At 35.6% G+C, this 27,483-nt stretch overlaps 1 protein-coding gene across 2 annotated transcripts; it reads left to right on the top strand.

Moving 5' to 3' along the window:
- Positions 1–1,024: 1,024 nt before the first annotated feature.
- On the top strand, positions 1,025–14,580 carry LOC110458928. Of its 2 annotated transcripts, XM_021510908.1 has the most exons (2): positions 1,025–2,319; positions 13,608–14,580. In XM_021510908.1, the coding sequence occupies exons 1-2, from the start codon at positions 1,652–1,654 to the stop codon at positions 14,050–14,052; spliced, it is 1,113 nt and encodes a 370-aa protein (XP_021366583.1). In that variant the 5' UTR covers positions 1,025–1,651; the 3' UTR covers positions 14,053–14,580. The 2 variants fall into 2 exon arrangements, with proteins under 2 accessions (XP_021366583.1, XP_021366582.1); XM_021510907.1 differs by lacking the exon at positions 1,025–2,319 and having other exon boundaries at positions 12,663–14,580.
- Positions 14,581–27,483: the final 12,903 nt, after the last annotated feature.

The following is a 27,483-nucleotide window of genomic DNA, read 5'->3' as shown; positions in this document are numbered from 1 at the left end:
TTTAAGTAATGCATTATTTCAGCAAAAAAAAATAATGTCATGAATGACACAAAATAAGCGAAATCGATATGTTTATACACACATATTATTTAACACGAAAAACAACAATATCGTATAGTTGGGTGTTCAATTTCGCTATATTCATGGTCACCACGGTTCAAAATTAAATGATAGAAGAAAATATCGGTTAAATATCATATTTTACGTTATTTTGGTAAAACAATCAAATATATCACATCCTCCAAATACAAAGGGACCTTTATCTCAAAATAATAGACCTGTATTACAGATCCCTGAACCACTGCGACTACCTGTAACTAAGTGTTGGAACTGTTTTTCCGGCATGAAAACATGAAAAATAACCAGATGATTATTATCAACAGTCTCCTGAGTGAAAAAAACCTTGCCTAGACTGAGATTCGAACCCTGGACCATGGATTGCTATACCGTTGTTCTAACCGACTGTGCTTCTGGACTTGGTCAACGGAGGGTTCTTGCCAAACTCTGCAACAGTTATATCCAAACGCAAGTTAAGGGTGTCTTTATATAGGAAAATACACAGTGCAGTGACATCCAAACTTAACTTTATATGTATATATGACTTAGGTACCAGGCCAAACGTGAAACGCAATGACGAATTCCGTCCGTGTTGTTTAGTATAAATAACCGGAAGAAAATAAAGGCTAGCTGTTTGCAAGTCTCGTCACAATACGTTTGTCACTATGAAGATAATAAAACATCGATAGTAAAGACAAAAATCATTATTGCTTAACTCCTACGTCTTACCAATCGAATGTTCATTAAATACAATTAAAAATAATTCATAAAACCAACTGGAATATTTACCCGCATGTTCTATCCTTTATCCTCAACAGTTTGTCAAGTACTTATTCAGGCTTTCACTGTAAATGCATATTTCTGTAAACTTATGTACAAGATATTGTCAGATTTAATCACAAGTTAAACCGGGTCGCAACTCAGTGCCATTGTTAGCTGAGGTATTGAAATAAGTCATTATTATTGAAATCCCCTTCAGTAATGTAGCTTATAATTTGTTTGCATTGTATGTCTATGGCTGACCTGTACTTCATCTTCATTAAGCTCCAATAATGTCCTAACGTCTTAATATTGGCTTGATCGGTTAGGATATCTTAAATCCACCAAGAAAAGTTCGGGGCGATATAATGATGCCCATATAGCAATGGTTAGCGTGGTTAGCCATTTTAGAACAATGTATTAATATTCGGGGCGTGAGTAATAGACAACACGGAAATAGAATATCCGGATATTACAACTCAAACAAATGAAAATGCATCCTTATTTTGGAGAACCCGGACTAACTTAATATTTAAATCGTCACTGAGGGAAAAGAGACATAGTTCAATACACACCAACAGATACAGATACACAAACTTTCAACCGTCAAATCAAAATTTCAGATGAATTCGTCTCAAAGCGTTACGTATTCTCTTGAAGAAGAGGATTACGACGAATTCAAGAAAAATGCAATACCTAGCATGGCTTATCTGATAGTTTGTTGTATCGTCGGGACGGTTGGTAATACACACGTGTTTCTGGTGTATTTGCTGCGATTCAAAACAAGCGTACATCAAATATTTGTTTTGTGTTTAGCTGGCGTAGATTTCGTTGGATGTACCTTTTGTATCCCAGCAACACTATACTTCATCAGACATCCAAAAACAATAAATCTTTGCCGTACTGCAAGGTGTACCGCGCCATCATGTACTCGGTAGGAACATACTCTTTGTTGATTCTGGCCTGGATAGCTGTTGAACGTTATCGGCAGGTATGTCACGCCACTCGTCACCAATTCACTACACGGATAACACGTATTGTGTGTGCAGTTACCTTTGTTTTTATATTAGTCATGGTTGTAATTCCTGTGACTATTATTTACGGCATCAACCGGAAAACAACTCAGGCGCATTCGTTGCTTGGCTTTGAGTGTGATGTGTTAGATCATTTCAAGGGTTCAACGCTTACGAAAACATACATGGGATCTGTTTTCACCATTTACGTTTCCGTTGTAATCATATCAGCTGTGATGTATATTTTGATCAGGAAGAAGATATATGCTCATCAGAACAATCTCAGAAATAATGGTATTGCTATATCAGCAATAACAACGTTCTGCGGGCAGGAATCTAATCAAACAGGAAGCAAATCAATTTTCCCCAAAAATGGCCGCAATCAAGACAACAGATCTCAGGAGAATGACATGTCCGGTGACATTGAGACCTCGGCCACGGCGGCAAGTTGTGTTTCTGATGTTGATGTTCTTCGAGAGCTTCGAGAGAGTTGTGTGATGCCGACAGTTCCACAAGACACTGTCATGAAGGGCAATGTCACCAAAACTCGGCATAGCAATCAACAACAACAATCGAGAGTTACAGGAATTTATCATATTAACACACTAACACGTAATGATCATAAGAGACAAAGGCAACTGGACAGAAGCAGGGCTATTACTTTTGTTTTCCTTATCGTTTCGATAATATCTTTTGGAGTGTATCTCCCCTACCTTATTCTTACCCTGATCTTGCATTTCAATTCATCTTTATCCAATACCTTAGAGAACAATTATGGAATCCTGGTGAACATCATTTGTAATTTATTTTTACTTAACCACGTCATCAATCCCTTCATATATGGTTTTATGGACAAAAAATTTCGAACCGAACTTTCAAAGTTTTACGTTAACAAGAAGCTTTACTGTTATGTGATTTGTACACGTAGCCAGTAGTCATAGCTTAAGGATCCATGTACCACTGCCAAAAGCTGTAGCTACCCATATAGCGCAGATAAGTCATTTGTGCAAAGAAAGCCATCCCTTGCAGAGTTTTCTTTAAAAAATGATAATGATAACTTCAGCTAAAATAATCAGGAATGTAAACTAATCAGCGGAAGTATTCTGGTTCAGCTATTCTAGTTCTATTTTTGAAACGAAATAAGGGGAAGCTGTATACTAGTATACAAAAAACCATAGTACAATGGGACTGGTATGGTTAAAAGCAAAATGGAAATATATTATGATTTCGTCAATGGATGTTACGAATTTTTCTGGAAGAGGAAGTTACGATGAAGTAAGGAAAACATGGAATCCAAAAGCGCTAATGCTGTATTGGTCAGTTTTCCCGTGGAATACCATGTATATGATTCCCGTTAATACCATGTATATTTTTTCAACTAAATGTTTTAATTGGAATTCGGTCTTTTGACACAACATGTTGTTTCGATAATCTTAAAAGCTTTAGGTAAAAAAAAAACGCTTCCAAGAAATACAGATATAACGGATATGAAGAGAGATGTACTAAAATTAGAAAGAAACCCGAGATAATCAGCAAACTAACGATCATACTCCTATTTCCCTAGTTGTGTACCTTTTAACATTTCGGGGTTTTGGACCATCCCCTGTCCTATGCTTCATTGTAAACTACAGCACTTTATTTACATTTGCTCTGCATCTTTCCACCGTAATGCATTGTGAAGGCAAATGTTGTTTTGAGACTATAACAACATTTGCTAATGTAACGTCATCAATCTCTATTGTGACGTCTTTTGTTGCATTGTTGTCAATACTTCATTTGCGGTTCAAAAACTGTTTGAAATAACTTAAATAAAGCATTACTTCTCTATCAAAATGTAAATATAAATAATGAATATTTTAGCAAATATTGTTAAATTAAATTATACTGACACCATAACAAATACTGTTCTGTAAACTTGTTTACATATTTTTCGGATTTTTGCCTCCAACAATTTGTTTGCGATGATTTCAAACTTGTAATACGTACAATTATTTATATATTGCTTGATTCAATAGGTCTGCAAACAATGACGAAAACATGTTTATGGTCGAATTGAAATTAATCAAACACAATTTTGTTATTATTATTCTCTTTATTCTCCAATAAGGTATTAGACAAATCAAAATCTTGTAAATTATGCAGATGTTAATTGTGTTGTACATGTATTTCCAATATACTAATTAAATGGCTACACAATTGTCTCGTATTATCCCCCGCTTTCACCGAAAGCGGGGGATATTAATTTGGGTTTGTCCGTCTGTCTGTCCCAATGTCTGTCACGCTTTGTTTCCGTGCAATAACTACAACAAATGTAAACCGGGTTTTTTTTTTCAAACTTGGTCACAGGGTTAAATGCCCTAAGGGCTCGGCCAAGTTCGATGACCACTTTCAGCGGACCACTTTGGCGGAGTTATGGCCCCTTGAATAACGCAAAACGTCATTATCTACTGTGTTTCGTTTCCGTGCAATAATTACAACAAATGTTAACCGATTTTCTTTAAACTTGGTCAGAGGATTCAATGCCTTAAGGGCTCGGCCAAGTTCGATGACCAGTTTCAGCGGACCCCATTTTGCGGGGTTATGGTCCCTTGAATAACGAAAAACGTCATTATCTGCCGTTCATTAATCCTCGCAAATATTATCTGAGCATCTTCAAACTTAGTAACCTTAGTAACCTGGTTCAACGCATTAAGGGCTCAACCAAGTTTGACAACCACTTTAATCAGACTCCATTTGGCAGTGTTATGACCCCTTGATTAACAAAAAATGTTTGTATCTGCAGTTTCCGCTTAATAACTCTAGCAAGTAATAGCCAGATTCCTTCAAACTTGATAACAATGTTCAGATGTTTCAACCAAATTCCGTATGCACATCCGACTCATGCTTAGTTTGCCAACCGATGTGATTTGTGCATATTTACGGATAATCAATGAGGTATAGGGCTTTTTTTTCTTCAAGTTTCAAGCTATACATCAGTCTCAACAGCACGATACTCACATGTTTAAACCACCTAACCTCAATAATGTTAACCTACAATATGTCCTGCAAGCGGGGGATATAAATTCCACGAATTTGCTTGTTTCAGTAGTTTTGTCGCAATGTAAGATAATATAAGTAAGAATATCGTAATAGAATTTCCCACAGTAATGACATAATGTCATAAGTTTTGACATACGAGATATTACACATACTCACATATCCATATTATTTTCCAACATTTACGTTGAACATGAAAATAAAGTGACAAATATTCTGTGTACAATATACATTCTTCCCAAAAATGATAATTTCTAAATATTAATACAAGACGCAATACTTAAATGTTTTAATTGAAATTCGGTCTTTTGGCATAACATGTTGTACTAAATATAGAGACTTAGTGACCTGATTTCTCTAAATAATTCATCCAAATTTTCTAGGAAATATGAATTTGTTCATGACAAGTACAAATCATGGGAAAAACTAAATCCGCACCTATGCTCTTCTTTCTAAGTAATTAGGGCATATACTCCATGGGTTACACTCAATAAATACTTTCTGCCCGAGATTTATCAAATTGCCGGTCGCGTGCCTTCAATTTTGCTATTACATATACCAGGGGTGTAGAGAGCGAAAGTGAGTGTACATGTAACCTCTGGAGTATCGAGGATGGGCCCGGACGTGTTCGACTCCTAGCTAGTGATATGTAACCTTTCTGTGTTAAATTATCAGAAATATTGGAATTTGTGAATCACATATTGCCTAACCATGATATCACAACACATGTTTGTACTCCGGAAATCACCGGATTAAAAAGTTGCATTGACAGGAAATACTACGCTACAACAAGCACTTATTTACCAGCGAAAACAAACACAGATTGTGTCTGATTTGGCTAGATAAATGCGTTTAGTTTAAATATCATCCAGAAGTTTACTTTTGGACTCACAATGGATAATTCAACTCAGAAACTCTGACATACGAAATGATAATTTATATAACATAGTATATATCCATTGCCTTCTTAGAGGAACATTTATCGATGATTTTGAAAGTTTGTATAGTGTTTTAGATCTATCACATAGCTACTTATGTAATATATAGTACTGTGTATCCATGCTTTCTTAAAGGATCAATTTATCAATACTCACATCAAAACACTTATTCAAAAAGTTATCTTTTCGCTTTAAACGTTCAATGGTTATCTAAACCAAACTCCTTCTCTTATATAAAGTGTGTTATCTGGATAGCTAGCTACCTGTTTTGTGTGTAATACATATGTCAATAATTGAGTAAGAGAATGCATGGATAATTAATATCAGGACTGCCCTAAACAAAATCTAAATCCACATATAGTAATTGTAAATAGTATCCCTGTTAGCTTCATGGCTTTGTAAATACTGTCATAGTATCTATGTTAGCTTCATTGCATTTGTAAATACTTTTGTGGGGAAGACATTCTGAATGTTTTACTCAGAAGTGTCTTTGTGGTGGTTATTGGCCAACCCCACTTAGACTAGCTGACATTTTTTGTTCATATTGTTTGGTAGTTGCTCATATGTTTATAACATTGCAAAAAAAATCTTTCACGTAATATGATTTTTCATGATCAGAGTCATTAAAGTGCCTTTTTTGGAATAAATTCAAATATCACCATCTTGGTGGCCATTTTCATTCATTTGGTGGTTCAAGTTGTTTCTGTTTTGAGTGTAGAAGCATAAATACTTATATAGTATCCCTGTTATATTCACGGTATTTGTAAATACTGTTATAGTTTTTTATGTAAGCCTCATGGTATTTGTAAATACTTTTAGAAGTTAAGATTTTAATGTTTTAAACCATACGAGAGCTGGATATGAGCAGATGTTAATAAAAAATATTAACAAATATGCATCAGTCAATTTGCTGATATTGTGTTTAAGATTATGTGATTAAATATAGCCGAATTTTCGTAAATATGTGAAATTTTCAATTATATTGTAATTATATTATATTACATTGTCTTGTTTACAGCAGAGAAGAGGTTTCTTATTGCAGGTGTTTTGTTCTAGTATCATAAGGTATTTTTTTGATATTCTCAAAGTTTCTTTGAGTCGTTATTATGCTGTATTTTGTAAATAAATCAATTAAACCACCACAATAAGTTTGTCATTTTTTCTGAAGCTGTAGGAGCGTGTGTAACTGTGAATAAAAAACATGCCTATGTGTAGATGTTAGAGCGTGGATATCTGTAGATGTTAGAACATGGATATCTGTAGATGTTAGAACGTGGATATCTGTAGATGTTAGAACGTGGATATCTGTAGATACAAAAGCGTGCATATTTGCAGATGTTAGAGCGTGGATATCTGTTGATATAAAAGCCCGCATTTCTGTTGATGTTAGAACTTGGATAACTTTTGATATAAAAGCTTGCATATTTGTAGATGTTAGAGCATGGATACCTGTAGATATTAGACTAGGACATATGCAGATGTTAGAACATGGCTATCTGTAGATAATAGAATAAGGATGTTGCAGGCTTGATAGTTATTATTTTATGGCCTAGATATTCAAATATCAGAGTGGGGATATTTGCAGATATTAAAGCACAAATATTTATAGATATCACACTATTGGTTATCAATATATTAGGGCATGGTTTACTAGATGTCACAGCATGGATATATATAGATATTGCAGCGTTGATATTTAGATATTTCAGTCTTGACATTTTGATTTTAGAGAGTAGATATCAAAGCATAGATATCATTAGATATAGTAGCTTGCGTATCTAGATATTAGGGCGTGGGTGTCTTTAGATGTTACAGTCTGGTTATATTGTGATATGACAGCGTGTAAATATGAATATGTAGATATTAGAGCGTTGCTATCTAGATATTAGACCGTTGATATAAGTTGCTTTCCCAATTATATTCAGAAGCATTTACTCCAAAGCAATCTTACATGTTAAGTCATTACAAAATGATTAATTCTCAAACTCGACACACAAGACTCCCAAAGCTGATAGGCACGACCTGGCCACCCTATAACTACAGCTTTACAGAACAGTAACAGACATCTGCTTGGTGACGCACGGATCCAAATGTCTCTCACATTTCCAATTTACAAAATTATCTCCCTTTTTACTAGTTCCGAGTCTTCTGTCCACCATAGGGTATTATCTAACTGTCACTTCTCTAGGGTATAACAGATCGTATTTGAAAAGAAACAATACTATGACGTCGCAGAAACAATAAGATATCACGAGACAATCAGCTCTCGACGGGACAGTCGTGAGCAAATCATGCTAAAAACATGCTACAATACTTAAAACTATTGTTTTATACATACTCCTCAAATGAAGGAGGACAATATTCATACCATACTTTGTGAATATCTCCAACCCTCGGGGTGATGCTTTGGTTGCCTTACCATTGGACGAGCATCGGGTTATTCGACAAAAACAAAAATCAATCCTTGGTGTTTAGATTTTTCTGTCATACCCTCAAAATATTCTACTAGTAATATTTGAAGAACTCTGATTACAATCATGCCACTGTTGACAACCGCGTGCCACTATGAGAATGTTAGTTCTCCCTACAACACCCTTTCTTGATACATATGAGTGGTATACCCGATGTCAACTTACGAAACACATTTAATATAAATTGTAAGTCTAGTCTGCAAAAATTTATACATAATAACACTATATGTGTACCTGTCTTTACAGGCTTCATATGTCACACAGTGTTGAACAATACATTGCATATCATAAGGGAGATGATCTACAAAATTGGTAATGCAAAATAGAAATGTTCATTTCATAGCAAATTATCTGCATGTAACGTCCCACAAATTGAAATACTCAAACTATATTAGATAGTCAAACCCACAAGAAAAAAGAGATCAACGGTGGTGCACTGTATAATTATTTATATGGTATATAACATTTTAAGTTATTTCATACTTTCAAGGTTAATATTGTAGACGGTGATTTGTAGTCTCAACACGACTAGGTGCAACCATACCGAGTCATTGACTTATACGTACTTAATCAGAACCAATCACATAATTACCTTGGGGATCATCCTAATTTTTGTCTTAAAAAGCTATTCCAGTCAGGATTGACGAATCTTGAAAAGACACTAAAATCATGTTTAAAGAATCTAAACAGACACCCAATCAGGATTTTATGAATATTGAAAACACACTCCAATGAATGCATTATCACAGTTGTATCATACAATTGTAATACATATACACTTATCTATAAGAAATGTATTCCTTAAGTTTTAAGTAATGCATTATTTCAGTACAAAATAATGTCATGAATGGCCCAAAAATAAGCGAAATTGATATGTTCATACACACATATTATTTAACTCGTAAACAACAATATCATATAGGTGTGTTTATTATCAACAGTCACCTGAGTGGGAAAAAACATGCCTAGACTGAGATTCGAACCCTGGACCATGGATTGTTATACCGTTGTTCTAACCGACTGTGCTTCTGTACTTGGTCAACGGAGGGTTCGTGCCAAACTCTGCAACAGCTATATCCAAACGCAAAATAAGGAAACTTTATATAGAAAAATACACAGTGCAGTGACATCCAAACTTAACTTTATATCTATACTGTATATGACTTATGTACCAGGCCAAACGTGAAACACGATGGAAAATTCCGTCCGTGTTGTTCAGTATAAATAACCGGAACAAAAAAAAAAGGCCAGCTGTTTGCAGGTCCCGTCACAATACGTTTATCATAATGAAGATAATATAACATCAATAGTAAAGACAAAACCTATTATTGATTAACTCCTACGTCTTACCAATCGAATGTTCATTAAATACAATTAAAAATAATTCATAAAACCAACTGGAATATTTACACGCATGTTCCATCCTTTATCCTCAACAGTTTGTCAAGTACTTATTCAGGCTTTCACTATAAATGCATATTTTTGTAAACTTATGTACCAGATATTGTCAGATTTAATCACAAGTTGGAAGTTAAACCGGGTCGCAACTCAGTGCCATTGTTAGCTGAGGTATTGAAATAAGTCATTATTATTGAAATTCCCTTCAGTAATGTAGCTTATAATTTGTTTGCATTGTATGTCTATGGCTCACCCGTATTTCCTATTCATTAAGCTCCATTTAAGTCCGAGCGGGAGGAGTATGAGATGGGTACCCTATCAAGTGGTGTTCAATAGTGAAATTGTCTTCTGTAGGGTCATTGAAGTAATGTTAACTGTTCATGAGATCTTGCTCTTGACTAGTTATATATGTAGGAAAACAAGGGAGAGATGTGACATATCGTCAAGTATTTCGAGCTGAAATAAATGTTGTTTTACCGCCGTTCTACTACTTCTACCGAGTAGTTACTTTATATCCAGCAGACGACACTTCAGGACTCTCACCACGCCCATACCGAGCAAGTGTCACCTTTATACTAATGTTTTGGGTTCCCTGTCAGCTTAATTGGACCGTAACAACCCTGTCAATGAGCTAGGATATCATTATCAAATATACAATGTCCCAAGTATACACAAACACTTAAACTGAGTGATGGTGTTGATCGTCATTGCTTACTGCCATTACAGCGCCTAGGGGAGACATGAACAGTCAGCAAAACAAAACAAAAAAGAAAATGATTGCGTAACAGGCGCAAAAATGATGTCTTTTGAAGCAATCCTCACAACCGCTTAAATCGTTACGCCATGATGACGTATTAAACTGCCCTTGCTGGACATTGGTTTCAGGTTGTGTCATTATCAACTACGCAATGTTTTGTGAAAAGATACCTAGTTTCGATATATGAGTGATGACAATTATCACACCGTCTTAATATGGGCTTGATAAGTTGGGATATCTTAAATACACCAAGAAACGCAGTTAGTTGGGGCGATATAATCATGCCCATTTAACAATGGTTAGCGTTGTTAGCCATTTTAGAAAAGGTTTTAATCACCAATATCAGATAAATGTCTTAAAGGGACATAACGTGAAGAGCCATATTTTTTAATGAATGTATGTGTTGTATGCATTTCTACTTATGTTACCTTGATATCCCCATATTCGTAGTCCGTTCCAAATGTCCAGTTTGACAACTTGAATTGTTCGAGGCAGTAAACACAGGTGATCTGAACGAGATCAAAAGGGGCCCCCCGAGAGAGGGGCAACTGCAACTTCTTACCGCACTATGAAACCAAATAATATGATTTTCAAGTCCAAGTTGAAACTTATTGAATCAGTAAGTATTCATCATCAGAAGTTAATTGCACACATGCCAATATTCAGAATTTAGATGAAGAAATATTTGTTGGCAACTCATTACTTATAGACACCACGAAATATCTATAACCGGAACGTGACTGGTACAAATGGAACGGGACTAAACACCTTCCCTCAACCAAGGGACAATCCTTTCTGTAAAAAGGAATATTCACGAGTTTTCATAAAGTGTATATGCTTTGACAAGTATAAAAAGAGAAACGTTTGTGAATTTTGTTTTTTCATTGTACAACTCAATGTCTTTGGCCACTTTTTTTTCTAGACCATGCGCTAACACTTAGTTAATCATATAAATCATCACACACAATAAACCTTTTTTCTGGCAAAACCACTACGTATACATGTAGAATATGTATCAGATATAGAACGTGTTGAGATACTTGATAATTATATGTTTTCAATACTTTACATAGACTAAATCATACTTGTAAATGGATCCTTTTTTATGTTGAGACAACTTTTCTTTAATCAGTTATGTTTGTCCGAAACAGAAGCCGTAGTTATCGGCAGCATGCGTCATTTTTACAAGGTAAACAAATGACCTTTTCCCCGTTTTCAATGCGTATTCCGATTCTATCTGAAGTCGAAATTAATTATTTATAGTGAAAAAGTTGATGCTTGATCCTACATTCTAAGTCATCATCATGTGAAAATATGAACTGTTGAAACATAACGATTTAAAAAACACTTTTGGTATGCGATCCTATTTACTATAAGTAGGTTCTCCTTCCTCAGTTATTCATCCTGAACCGTCATTTTGACATATTTAAATGTGGCATGTAAATAAGAAAAACATTTAATTACTTCAGCAATATGATTATATCATACCATTTTACTGAATTAAACTAACCAGTCACTTATCCATTCCTTTCGCATAAACTACTGTATATAGAAACACCAAGGTAAAACTCTCTCCGATACATGCCCATTAACATAACAAAATAAGTTCATATGTGTTCCAACTCAGACAAAGATACTAGCGAGGTAATAGTTTTAGATATTTATTCATAACATAAACAGCATTTCTGTCGATTCCATTTAAGCTTTAACCGGCTATCCGGATTATTACATGCTAGGGCAGTTGTTTTCTCCTTTGAATACTTCCCACCTGCAATAATGATTACGTAACGTAATCCTTGCGCTATCTTTTGACCATTTGGCAACTTTTCGCTTCGTAGCTGAGCCGGTAACGGTTACCTCAAACGGCTAGCCATTTTGTTTCAATGAAATGGTTTGCTATGCGCATGCGCTAGTAGAGGGAAATCCCTGAACAAAATGTTGGTCAGATATGTAGAAATCCCGATGATTATTTTAAAATTATTCATTTTTATGAATATATATCAGACAAATCCTATAGTTGTTTTCCATTAGGAGACTCACTTGATATGTTTATGTAGTATTTGAAAAAAAGACAAAATACATATACACTTCACAGCGATGCCCCTTGAATTGTGGGACATGAGTAATAGACAAAACGGAAATAGAATATCCGTATATACAACACAAACAATTGAAAATGCATCCCTATTTCGGAGAACCCGTACTTATTGAATACTTAAATCGTCACTGAGAGTTAAGGAAGTTAGGTCAATACACACCAACATGTACAGATACATAAACTTTCAACCATCAAATCAAGATTTCAGATGAATTCGTCTCTAAACGTTACGTATTCTCTTGAAGAAGAGGATTACGACGAATTCAAGAAAAGTGGAAATCCTGGCATGGTTTATCTGATAGTTCTTTGTATCGTCGGGACGGTTGGTAATACACACGTGTTTCTGGTGTATTTTCTGCGATTCAAAACAAGCGTACATCAAATATTTGTTTTGTGTTTAGCTTGCGTTGATTTCGTTGGATGTATCTTCTGTATCCCAGCAACACTGTACATCATCAGACATCCAAACACAGTACAATCCTTGCCGTACTGCAAGGTGTACCGCGCCATCACGTACTCGGTAGGAACATACTCTTTGTTGATTCTGGCCTGGATAGCTGTGGAACGTTATCGGCAGGTGTGTCACGCCACTCGAGTCCAATTCACTACACGGATAACACGTATTGTGTGTACAGTTAGCTGTGTTTTAATGTTAGTTCTGGTTGTAATTCCGGTGACTATCATTTATGGCATCAACCGGAAGACAACTCAGGCGCATTCGCTGCTTGGCTTTGAGTGTGATGTGTTAGATCATTTCAAAGGTTCAACGCTAGCGAAAACATACATGGGAACTTTTTTAATCGTTTACCTTTCCCTTGTAATCATATCAGCTGTGATGTATATTTTGATCAGAAAGAAGTTATATGCTCATCAGAACAATCTCAGAAATAATGGTACTGTTAAATCAGCAATAACAACATTCTGCGTACAGGAATCTGGTAAAACAGGAAGCAAATCAGTTTTCCCCAAAGATGGCCGCAAACAAGACAACAGATATCAGGAGAATGACATGTCCGGTGACATTGAGATCTCGGCCACGGCGGCAAGTTGTGTTTGTGATGTTGATGTTCTTCGAGAGAGTTGTGTGATGCCGACAGTTCCACAAGACACTGTCATGAAGGGCAATGACACCAAAATTCGTCATAGTAACCAACAACAACAATCGAGAGTTACAGGAATTAACCATATTAACACACTAACACGTAATGACCATAAGAGACAAAGGCAACTGGACAGAAGCAGGACTATTACTTTGGTTTTCCTTGTCGTTTCGATAATATCTTTTGGAGTTTATCTCCCCTACCTCGTTCTTACTCTGTTCTGGCATTTCAATTCATCACTATACAATAATTTTGTGAACAATTATGGATCCCTGGAGAACATCATTTGTAATTTATTTTTCCTTAACAACGTCATCAATCCCTTCATATATGGTTTTATGGACAAAAAATTGCGAACCGAACTTTCAAAGATCTACGTTAACATGAAGCATTACTGTGATGTTCTTTTTATACATAGCCAGTAGTCATAGCTTAAGGATCCATGTACCACTGCCAAAAGCTGTAGCTACATATAGGCAACTATTTATCTGGCATGATTATAGCATTGATAAGTCATTTGGGCAAAGAAAGCCATCCCTTGCAGAATTTTCTATGAAAAATAATAATGATAACTTCAGCAAAAACTAATAAGGAATGTAAACTAATCAGCAGAAGTATTTTGGTCCAGCTGTGCTGCTGTTTTATTTTCGAAACGAAATAAAGGGGAAGCTGTATACTGGTATGAGAAAACCCATAGTGTAATGGGACTGGGATGCTTAAAAGCAAAAAAATAAATTTGATGATTTCGTCAATGGATGTTACGAATTTTTATGGAAGAGGAAGTTACGATGAAGTAAGGAAAACATGGATTCCAAAAGCGCTTATGCTGTATTGATCAGTCGTATTTTTCATAGATGTGCTTTTAGTAGTCCAGCGATATAGTTCAAGTTCAAGTTCTTTATTAATTTAAGTCGGTTGACTTATCAGTCATAACATATATACAAAACAATACAGAGACAACATACAATATGATACACACACACCTACACACACACACTCACACTCACACACACACACACACACACACATACACAATTCAACTTTTATTCCTTAAGTTTGACAACTTATTGGATAACGATATAAACTTATTTAATGGTTTCCCTTGGTATATCATGTATATGTTTCAAGTTAATACCATATTTATGTTTCCCGTGGAAAAGCATCCATATGTTTCACGTAAATACCATGTATGTGTTTCACGTTAATACTATATATATCTTTCCCGTGGAATAATATGGAATAGCATGCATATGTTTCAAATTAATACCATGTATATGTTTCACATTAAAACCATTAGTATGTTTCACACGAATACCATATATACGACTCGTTCATACCATGTATATTTTTTTTTTAAATAAATGTTTGAATTGAAATTCGGTCTTTTGACACAACATATTGTTTCGATAATCTTTTTCCGTCTTTGCGTATTGCAGAGTTATTTTCTCTTGGGAGCAGGTATTGATTCTTACGTCACTTGTTTGTGTGAGTAACGTCATCAATTTTTCAGAAAACGACGTAAATTTATCACACAAACCAATGACGTAACAATCAATACCTGCTCCCAAGAGAAGATAACTCTGCAATACGCAAAGACGGAATTAGCTTAAGGATAAAAAAAAACTTCCAAGAAATACAAATATAACGGATATGATGAGAGATGTACTAAAATTAGAAAGAAACCCGAGAGATTCAGCAAACTAACGATCATACGCCTATTTCCCTAGTTGTGTACATTTTAACATTTCGGTTTTTTTAGACCATCCTCTGTATTATGCTTCATTTTAAACTACAGCACTATATTTACATTTGCTCTGCATCTTTCCACCGTAATGCATTCCGAAGGCAAATGTTGTTGTGAGACTATAACAACATTTGCTATTGTAACGTCATCAATCTCTAGTGTGACGTCATCAGTTTCGTTGTTGTCAGCACTTCATTTGCGGTTCAAATACTGTTCGAAATAACTAAATAACGCATTACTTCTCTATCAAAATGTACATATAAATAATAATGAATATTTTAGCAAATATTGTTATGGTCCTATAACAACATTTGATAAAACATTCATTGCTTAAGTATCGGTACTTGTATTGAGCACTTGGTTTATTCACCCAGTGGTTGGTTCTTTGTCCTAAATCATTGTTCAACATAATATTGTAATATTTCTTGGATAAAATATGTTCAAACAATCATTTAAATAGTTAGATTTAAATGAGGCAATATTGCGGGGTTTGTTTTTCAACGTAGACATGGGTTGGATAGCTATTAATTAAAATATCAATTTTACTGACACCATAACAAATACTGTAAAGGTTGTTTGCGATACATGTTTTACGTATTTTTGTTTGCGATGATTTCAACCATATATATATATTCTTTGATTAAATACATCTGCAAACATTGTCGAAAATATGTTTATGGTCGACTTAATCAAAACTATTTTGCTATTATAATTCTCTTCATTTCCCAAAAAGTCTAATCAAGTTCTTGTAAATTATGTGAATGTTAATTGTGTTGTATATCCAATATACTAATAAAATGGCACCATCATTTGTCTTTTACTTCAGTAGTTTTGTCACAATGTAAGATAATATAAGTAACAGTTTCGTAATGGAATTTCCCACAGTAATGACATAATTTCAAAAGTCTTGACATACGAGATATTACACATATATCCATAGTGTTTGCCATCATTGACGTTCAGCATAAAAACAATGTGACAATTATTCTGTACAGACACGTAATATGTATTCGTCTCAAAAATAATGATTTCTTAATATCAATACAAGATGCAATACTTGTTCATCCTAGTAATGAATTACACACATCAGTCCTTGTTCGTTATTCAAACCCTTGTATACATTTGACAAAATAGTTCTGCGCTCTTTCCAACATTAATACTTCTCTTTTAGACAGCAACCAAACTTCACATCTATATAAGGCAGACGGCTACACTTAAATTTTAATTAACTAAACAACAGTGAGAGGATTGGGCTCAAAAAACAAATCATTACCGTTACCATATGTTTAAAAAACTTCTCACATTGTGAAAACAAATACTTGTACAGCAAAATAAAGAGACTACACATCATGTGAAAACCTAAATCCGCACGTATGCTCTTCTTTCTAAGTAATTAGGGCATGTACTCAAGTGGTTACACTCACGAAACACTCTCTGCCGGAGACCAAGCAAGTAGCTAGCCGCGTGTCGTTAATTTTGCTATTACATATTTCAGGGGTGCAAAGAGCAAAAGTGAGTGTACATGTAACCCCTGGAGTATCGAGGATGAACCCGGCTCCTACTTAGTGATATGTAACCTTTCTGTGTTAAATTATCAGAAATATTGGTTTTGTGAATGACATATTGCATTGACAGGAAATACTACGGTACAACAGGCACTTATTTACCAGCGAAAATAGATTGTGTCTGATTTGGCTAGATCAATGCGTTTAGTTTGAATATCATCCGGAAGTGGACTTTTGGACTCACAATGGATAATTCAACTCAGAAAGTCTGACATACGAAATGATAATTCATATAATATAGTATATATCCATTGCTTTCTTAGAGGAACATTTATCGATGATTTTGAAAGTTTATATAGTGTTTTAGATCTATCACATAGTTACTTATGTAATATATAGTACTGTGTATCCATGCTTTCTTAAAGGATCAGATTTATCAATACTCACATCAAACAACTTATTCAAAAAGTTATAGATAGCTAGCTACCTGTTTTGTGTGGAATAAATATCTCAATAATTGAGTTAAATAAAAGAATGTATGGATAATTAATATCAGGACTGCCCTAAACAAAATCTCAATCCACATATAGTAATATATAAATATCACATTCATGAGAGGGCGATATTGCATATTTTCACCCCAAGGAAGCATTGTTGACCGAGGCGAATGTGATTTTTATTTTATTATACCGAGTGTCATGTTTAGGTGTTTCACCACTTCACCATTTTTAAAGGTCGACAAACTTTTCAGAAAAGTTTTCACTGGGATAAACCAGGGGCGCATACATTCGGCGCATGTAACAATTTTTGGAATAACGCCCTGGCACTGGGACGAACCGTGCACGCATACGTTTGGCGCATGTGGTATTTTTTGGAATAACACCCTGGCACTGTGACGAACCGTGCTGTCATACGTTTGGCGCATGTGATATTTTTTGGAATAACACCCTGTCTTCTTTATATTTGTAAAACGAGCAAATAACATTGAAAATGTTCACATCTTTCTCAACCAATCAGATTACGAGATTTTAACAGAAGGTATAACAATTGTAAATAGTATCCCTGTTAGCTTCATGGCTTTGTACATACTGTCATAGTATCCATGTTAGCTTCATTGTATTTGTAAATACTTTTGTGGGGAAGACATTCTGAATGTTTTACTCAGAAGTGTCTTTGTGGCGGTTATTGGCCAACCCCACTTAGACTAGCTGACATTTTTTGTTTATATTGTTTGGTAGTTGCTCATATGTTTATAACATTGCAAAAGTTCTTTCACGTAATATGATTTTTCATGATAAGAGTCATTAAAGTGCCTTTTTTGGAATAAATTCAAATATCACCATCTTGGTGGCCATTTTCATTCATTTGGTGGTTCAAGTTGTTTCTGTTTTGAGTGTAGAAGCATACATACTTATATAGTATCCCTGTTATATTCAAGGTATTTGTAAATACTGTTATAGTATTTATGTTAGCCTCATGGTATTTGTAAAAACTGTTATAAGTTAACGATTTTAATGTTTTAAACCATACGAGAGCATGATATGAGCAGCTGTTAATAAAAAATATTAACAAATATGCATGAGTTAATATGCTGATATTGTGTTTAAGATTATGTGAATCAATTAGCCGAATTATGTTAATATGCGTGGTTGCCTCAATTGGATTTTGGTATCGATATTATGTTCAGCAAAATGAGATGTAGGTCTTATTAAGCGCAGTTAAAGAGCGACATCACTACTTTAAGATAGCGTTAGGATTTATGAAATTTTCAATTATATTGTAATTATATTATATTACATTGTCTTGTTTACAGCAGAGAAGAGGTTTCTTATTGGATATGTTTTGTTCTAGTATCATAAGGTAAAAAAAAATATTATTCTCAAAGTTTCTTTGAGTCGGTTTTATACTGTATTTTGTAAATAAATCAATACAACCACCACAATAGATTTTTCAATTTTGTCTGAAGCTATAAAAGCGTGCTTACACGTGAATAAAAAAGCATGCCTATATGTAGATGTCAGAACGTGGATATCTGTAGATATTAGAACGTGGATATCTGTAGATGTTAGAACGTGGATATCTGTAGATGTTAGAGCGTGGATATATGTAGATGTCAGAGCGTGGATATATGTAGATGTTAGAGCGTAAATATCTGTAGATGTTAGAGCGTGCATATTTGTAGATGTTAGAGCGTGGATATCTGTTGATATTAAAGCTTGCATATTTGTAGATGTAGAGCGTGGATATCTGTAGATGTTAGAACGTGGATATCTGTAGATGTCAGAACGTGGATATCTGTAGATGTTAGAACGTGGATATCTGTTGATGTCAGAACGTGGATATATGTAGATGTTAGAGCGTGGATATCTGTAGATGTTAGAACGTGGATATCCGTTGATGTCAGAACGTGGATATATGTAGATGTTAGAGCGTGGCTACCTGTAGATGTTAGAGCGTGTATATCTGTAGATGTAGAACGTGGATATCTGTTGATGTTAGAACGTGGATATATGTAGATGTTAGAACGTGGAGATCTGTAGATGTCAGAACGTGGTTATCTGTAGATGTTAGAACGTGGATATCTGTAGATGTTAGAACGTGAATATCTGTAGATGTTAGAGCGTGGATATCTATAGATGTTAGAACGTGGATATCTGTAGATGTTAGAGCGTGGATATCTATAGATGTTAGAACGTGGATATATGTAGATGTTAGAGCGTGGATATCTGTAGATGTTAGAGCGTGGATATATGTAGATGTTAGAGCGTGGATATCTGTAGATGTTAGAACGTGGATATCTGTTGATATAAAAGCTTGCATATTTGTAGATGTTTGAGCGTGGATACCTGTAGATATTAGACCAGGACATATGTAGCTGTTAGACCATGGCTATCTGTAGATAATATAATGCGGATGTTGCAGCCTTGATATCTATTACGTTATGGCCTCGATATTTAGATATCAGAGTGTGGATATTTGCAGATATAAGGGCACAAATATTTATAGATATCAAAATCTTGGTTATCAATATATTAGGCATGGTTTACTAGATGTAACAGCATGGATATATATTGATATTGCAGCGTTGATATCTAGATAGTTTAGTTTTGACATTTTGATGTTAGAGAGTAGATATCAAAGCATAGTATCATTAAATATGATAGCTTAGATATCTCAATATTAGAGCGTGGATATCTTTAGATGTTACAGTCTGGATATCTGTTAATATTACAGCGTAGAAATTTGAATATTTACATTACTCCAAAGCAATCTTACGTTCAAGTTAAGTAATTATTAAATGATAAATTCTCAAAATATTGGCTGATGGTTCAGTAATGAGTAGAATTCAGACAAAATAACGACTACAAGTTGTGATTGAGTAATGAGGGGGGAAACTTTTTTTTATTATAAATGATGTTAATTTCATTCGTGATAATATTAAATGATTGGTTTGTTTGTGCTTTTTGTCACATTGATATATGAAGAACGTGGCAGTGTTTGATAGTGTAGGAAAGCCGGAGTACCCGGAGTACCCGGAGAAAATCCTGCAACCTGCGACCAGTACCGGCGACTGCTCCACACGTAGGCCTCGAACCCGCGCCAAGCGGTGGGGTATATTTAGAGGATTATTGAAAATCGTTATATATATATGATAAGATATTAATTGTATTATCATTCACTTGACCATGATAACAAATAACAAAAAAGGATACAGTACCAATTTTTATTACAAACAAGTAAAGTATTACAATGAGTTTTAATTATGCGGTTATGAAAAATAACAGCAAATTAACAATCATATTAGAACATTGAATATATATAAATAATTGTCACCCTTCTAATTTGAAGCACTCTTTCTGATTGGATATCTTGCCGGGGTCTATATTTCTAAAGACCCCGCTCTGCCGGGGTCTATAAAAGCATGTGCGAGGGGAGATAACTCAAACTGAAATATCTCTTCATAAATACAAAGATGGCGTCCGACACTCACAAGCGTTCGAAATTTGCAAATCATTCACAGGATGAAATAGCCTAAACGCAATCTAAAACGCTAGCAAATTCAACGAAACAGGCAATGCGGGGGCCGCTAGGGTGCTTATTGCAAAGATGGTTGTGTATTATCCGAATTATGGCCAAAAAATGTTTGGTAGGGCTTTTTTGGTAGAAGTCAAGTACAACTCAAACTCACAAAGTGACTTATTATTTTGCAGGAAAAAAAGGAATAAAAGATTTCCAGTGCGACAAATTCGTTATCTCTGGGTTAGGCGGGGTCTACAGGCTCAAAGACTCCATTGGTCTGTATAGACCAGACGGGATTTTTGAGCCTGTAGACCACTCCTAACCCAAAGATAACTAATAATAATAATTGCAGACAATATATCACTTTGAGTACATAAATTATGAAGCTGAGTATATAACCAAATGACATAAATATCAAACTCGTCACATCATGTAGGGAAAATAAAAAATAAAAATCTTGCAACAAGCCAGAAGATGGACATCAGGAGATGGACTGTTCAAATTGCCTTTCGGTCGTGCTTCGTCAAAAACATGTTTACCAAATCATTAAAAACGAGGATGTTTCCAAACTTCCCGCAGGAAAACATGAGTCTAAAGCACGTATAATTAAACTTTTCTCGTTCTGAAACATAAATTGTGCTCAAGCCTAATTCCATTGTTCTGGTTATCCATTAATAAAAATCATATTTTGTCAATGTTTTGGAAACAATATAAGAGACTCCAAACCGAATACTGTTTTCAATGTTTGCATTTGAATTTTTCAACGTTTGACATAGAGAGTCAATTTGAGCGCAGAATGCATGCTTGAGCGAATACGGGACCAGAACTTAAATACCGAGGTCACAAAAGTCACTGCACTTGTAGATTTAATTGAACATTGTAATTGAATAACCTGCTAATACTTCATCGTGTTTAAGGGTGTAGTATATATAGACACAACGTATTAATTTTGGTAATTTTAGCATTTAACACGGGAAGGGATCAACAGTCACAACATTGATCATTAAAACACTAATTAAGACTAAATACTCAATATAGATATAAGTACTTTAGATAATGATAATTTGAGGAAAAATTGGAAAATGATCATTGTTTAAATTGACCATCCTTATCGCTACAAATTATTTACCAGTTATATTTCATAACACGCTTTAACACATTTATATATTGTTTACGTATCAAGCAATTTATCGTATACAAATTACATACAGAAATACATTAGTATGCATCGGAGGTTTTAGAAATCTGCTGTCATTGGGCCCCTAGTCAGTTGTACGATTTGCCGTTTGAAAGTCATAGTTAATAGCCACGTTTACAAAACGCAAAACAGCAGCGAGTCATTTTTACATAGCAGTTTGAAAGTTCATTTCGAAATTTTTTGTCCATAAAGCCGTAAACTATTGGATTAATGGCATTGTTAAGGAAAACCATCCACCGAATGAAGACGTCCAGGGCTCCATATTTGTCTGCAAAGTTTTCATATAAAGATCTGTCAATATTTCTGACCATGGTAGCTATTAGGTAGGGGAGATAACCGCCGAATGACATTATTGACACGACTAGAAAGACCATAGTTATATTTCTGCTTCTATCAAGATTCTTTCCTTTACGCTCACTTAATCCGTTAAGATATTTAATTCCTGTTCCAGGTGATTGTCGCAACTGGTCTCAACGCCTCGTTTCGGAGTTATTGCTATTCACGTCAGGGGCAGATGGATTACTCGTCCTAATATCACCAGGAACATCAGAATTATGATTGTCATGTACCGTTGTGACCAAAGTCATAATATCACTTGACATGCCCTTTTCATGAGAATGCCTGATAGGGTGGCGGCCATCTTCGGTCGATAGGGATTCACTTCCGGTATGTTTCGATTTGGGCATTCTTGTCGATAATGAAACTGTTCTACTGTGTTTTATCTGATGAACATAAATCTTTCTACCGACCAAAGTATACAATACGATTGAAACTATTAAGAAAAGAACGAACAGGATGAATAAGATTCCCCTGTATATTTTTGCAAGTGTAGAACTCTTGAAATGATCTAGCACCGTACATTCGTAGCCTAGCAACGAATTATCTTGGGTTGTCTTCCGGTTGATGCCGTAAATGATGATCCCAGGAATAACGATCATTACTAAAACTAAAACAACGTTTACAGCACACAATATACGTGTTGTCCTTATCGTAAATTGGACACGAGTGGCTTGACAAACCTTCCGATAACGTTCCACAGCTATGCAGTCCAGAACCAATAAGGAATACGCTCCCGTGAAGTTCATTAGGGCGCGGTACACTTTACAGAACGGTAGAGATTGCACTGTGTTCCGATGTCTGATGATATACAGTGATGCTGGGATACAGAATGTACATCCGAGGAAATCCACGACAGCCAAACATAGTGTAAAGGTTTTATATGTGCTTGCTTTATATTTAAGTAAATACACAAGAAACACGTGAGTATTTCCAACCGTCCCGACGACACATAGAACTATCAGATAAGCCGTGATAGGGATCCCATTTTTCTTAAACTCCTCGTAATCTTCTTCTTCTAACGAATACGTGGCATTCATGGACATTTTCATCTTGATTTGAACGAGGAAACAATTTTGCACTGCAGAAAAAAAATTGTGTCTAATTGTAGACGTTGAAAAAGACTAAGCGCGATAATATACAGTTTGTGAACTTTATACGAAATTTGAATTGTTAATCGAGGATAGCCACTTACAACCACTCCACAGCAGGACACGAAATGAACTTTACATTTATAAGACTGAAATATCCTTGATGTCGAGATTTTCGTTTAACTTAGTTACTTCCTCGATGATAATATATTCAGTTTCCTCTATATAATATTAGCAATGATCGTGTGACCTTTGACATTAATTTATAAGTTTTGTTGATGATTTCATCAATGATACATAACTAGTGTAACCATTTCAATGTGTATGTTTACTCCGGACTATCCTAGGACACCCGGAAGTTTATTTTAGATAATTGAAATTGTATGGAAAATGATCATTGTTTAAATTGATCATCCTAATACATGTACCTACAAATCGTTTACCATTTCTATTTTATAGCACGCTTTAACACATTTATATATAGGAATGCATATTGTTTATGTATTAAGCAATTTATCGTATAAAAGTTTTATAGAGAAATACAGCTGCTGTCAATTGGCCCTTAGTCAGTTGTTTTGGACATTCTTACTACAAAAATATACGATTTGCCGTTTAAAAGTCATAGTTAATAGCCACGTTTACAAAACGCAGAACAGCAGCGAGTCATTTTTTCATAGCAGTTTGAAAGTTCATTTCGAAATTTTTGTCCATAAAGCCGTAAACTATTGGATTAATGGCATTGTTAAGGAAAACCATCCAACGAATGAAGACGTCCAGGGCTCCATAATTATCCGACAAATTATCGTGTACAGATATGTCAATACTCCAGATCAGCCTCACTAAAATGTAAGGGAGATAACCTCCGAATGAGATTATTGACACGACTAGAAAAACCATAGTTAAATTTTGCTTTTGTCAAGTTTCTTTCTCTTAAGCTCAATTACTGCGTGAAGATATTTAACTCCTGTTCCAGGCGATTGTTGCAACTGGTCTCAACGCCTCGTTTAATTGTTATTGCTCTTCCCCTCAGGGTGCCATGGATTGCTCGTCCTAATATTTCCAGGAACATCAGAATTATGATTGTCATGTACCGTTGTGGCCGATGTCGTAATATCACTTGACATGCACTTTTCATGAGAATGTCTGATAGGGTGGCGGCTTTCTTCGGTCGATAGGGATTCACTTCCGGTATGTTTTGATTTGGGCATTTTTGTTGGTAATGAAACTGTTTTACTGTGTTTTTTCTGATAAACAAAAATCTGTCTACCGATCATAGTGTACAATACAGTTGTAACTATTAAATAAAGAACGAACATGATGAATAAAGATCCCATGGGTATTTTCGCCAGTGCAGAACTTTTGAAATGGTCTAACACCGCACATTCGTAACCTAGCAACGCATGTGCTTTGGTTGTCGTCCGGTTGATGCCGTAAATGATGATCCCAGGAATAGCAATCATGACAAATACGAAAATAAAGTTTACAGCATACAATATACGTGTTGTCCTTATCGTAAATCTGACACGAGTGGCTTGGCAAACCTTCCGATAACGTTCCACAGCTATGCAGTCCAGAACCAACAAAGCGCATGAGACTGTGAAGTTCGTTAAGGCACGGTACACCTTACAGAGCGGTAGAGATTGCACTATGTTCCAATGTCTGATGATAAACAGTGATGCTGGGATACAGAATGTACATCCGAGGAAATCCACGACAGCTAAACATAGTATAAAGTTTTTATATGTGCTTGCTTTATATTTAAGCAAATACACCAGAAACACGTGTGTATCTCCAACCGTCCCAAGGATACACAGAATTATCAGATAAGCCGTGATAGGAATCCCATTTTTCTTAAACTCCTCGTAATCTTCTTCTTCTAACGAATACGTGGTATTCATGGACAAATTCATCTTGATACAACGAGAGAACAGATTGGCATTGCAGACAAACTTAAGTCCCTTATTGTGGATTGTGAAAAACACTATGCAGGAATATGTATATTTTATGAACTTTATACGAAACAGACAACCACTCCACTGCAGGAAGAATGTACTGAACATTTATAACATGAAACATATTCCCTTGTTATTCAGTCACTTCCTCAATGATGACCTATTTTCAGTTATATTGACAAGGACTTTTGACGTTAATCTATAAGTTGTTTTGATAGTTTCATCGATGATACATGGGTAATGTAACCATATTGTATACGTTTGCTCCGGACTATTCTATAAATGTAGGACACCCGGAAGTTTTATCTTGACTAGCCTTGAAACAATAGTCAAACATAAAACAAATGGTTTGGTTTGTTTGTGTTAAACGTAATATTAATAGCTTCAAGTATGGTCATTTAAGGACGTGTCAGATTTTCGTGTTGGAGGAAAACCGGCATACCCAGAGATAAACCAACGACCGTCTATCATACATGGCCAATGCCCCATGTATGCCTCGAACCCGCGACACAATAGGCTAGTGATCGTAGATGGTGGATTCGTCTGCTGGATAACCGAACTACTCGGTAGTGAAGCGGACGTAAAACCTATCAATCAATTAATCAATCAATCGTAGATGGTCAGATTCCTTAACCGGTCGGCCGACGCGTCACGCTGTCGGGGAACTCGTGTGTATCAGTCCGAATTTAACTGACGGTGGCACAACATGGTGGTCAGGAACAGTTTCGGGGAAAATCTTTGGATGTGAAACGATGCCTGAAATCCTAAATGTTGCATCTTCTGAAACAGACTGAGCATCAGACGGTAGATCCGTGTAAGAAGAGTATTTCGACTTCACATTATGTCCAGGATGACGGTGACAGACATGAACGCGATGTACCGAATACAAACACTGCACCGGGTCGTGGGTTCGGGGCAAACATGGGGCAGTCGACAGGTACTGTCCGCAGGTCTGTGGTTTTTCTCCGAGTACTCCGGCTTTCCTCCAACCCAAACCCTGACATGTCTTTCAATGATAGTAGCTGTTAATAGGACGTAAAACACACCAAACAAACGATGCACGAGGATATCAAAGTGTTATACGTTGTCCATTTATCTTGTACAGAGAATATCATACATATTTATCATTTTCAGGATGGTCTTTCATTTTTTGTGTGTTACAATGTAGATGAAATTAGCCATACCAAACGAGGCAAATCCAAATTTGCCAATAAATAGAATTGTTATTTTTTCATATTATTCCCGACAAGCGATTGGCCAGAAGTGCATCACGTGTCCACCGAAGCTCTCCTATTGAAGACATACAACTTGACAACATGGATCTTTTGACCGACTCGCAAACGGATAATTTAATGAATGAGTTGCTGAGTGACACTGATGGAGTGGATGACATTATTTCACAAATTCAAATGCCCACTGAAATTTGCACTCCTCTGAATTTAACAAGATCTTTTCAGACTTCTATGATGCGTTTTCCAATGGCTCCAATTATAAGGGTCATAAACCTTAAGAACCTTCCATCTATGAAGAGTATTTGATTCTACAATATCTGGGTCTTTGAGAAGATTTTGTTTTGAAATTTCAGTCAATTCGACCCTTTTTGGCCCCTCCCATCAGCCCCGGGGGTCAGTCAGGGCTCATATGTGCATACAATCAAACTGCTACCAAATACTGATAATGATAACCCAAATTGAATTATTTCCAATGGAAATTAAACAAATGTTAGTCCAAAATGTGATTTCCCTATATAAACTATAGTAAAGTTTACCCCCTCCCCAGGGGTACACGTGAGACCCCAGGGTCATAAAATTCACAATTTTGGTAGAGCACCTTAAGACCCTTCCATCTATGAAGAGTGTTTGATTCTACCATATCTGGGTCTTGAGAAGAAGATTTTTGAAATTCCAGTCAATTCAACCCTTTTTGGCCCCTCCCATCAGCCCCGGGGGGTCAGTCAGGGCTCATATGTGCATACCATCAAACTGCTACCCAATACTGATAATGCTAACC

This window comes from Mizuhopecten yessoensis, unplaced genomic scaffold, assembly GCF_002113885.1.
Source record: "Mizuhopecten yessoensis strain PY_sf001 unplaced genomic scaffold, ASM211388v2 scaffold9847, whole genome shotgun sequence".
NCBI classification, from domain to species: domain Eukaryota; kingdom Metazoa; phylum Mollusca; class Bivalvia; order Pectinida; family Pectinidae; genus Mizuhopecten; species Mizuhopecten yessoensis.
This window is presented reverse-complemented; position numbering and strand designations above follow the sequence as displayed.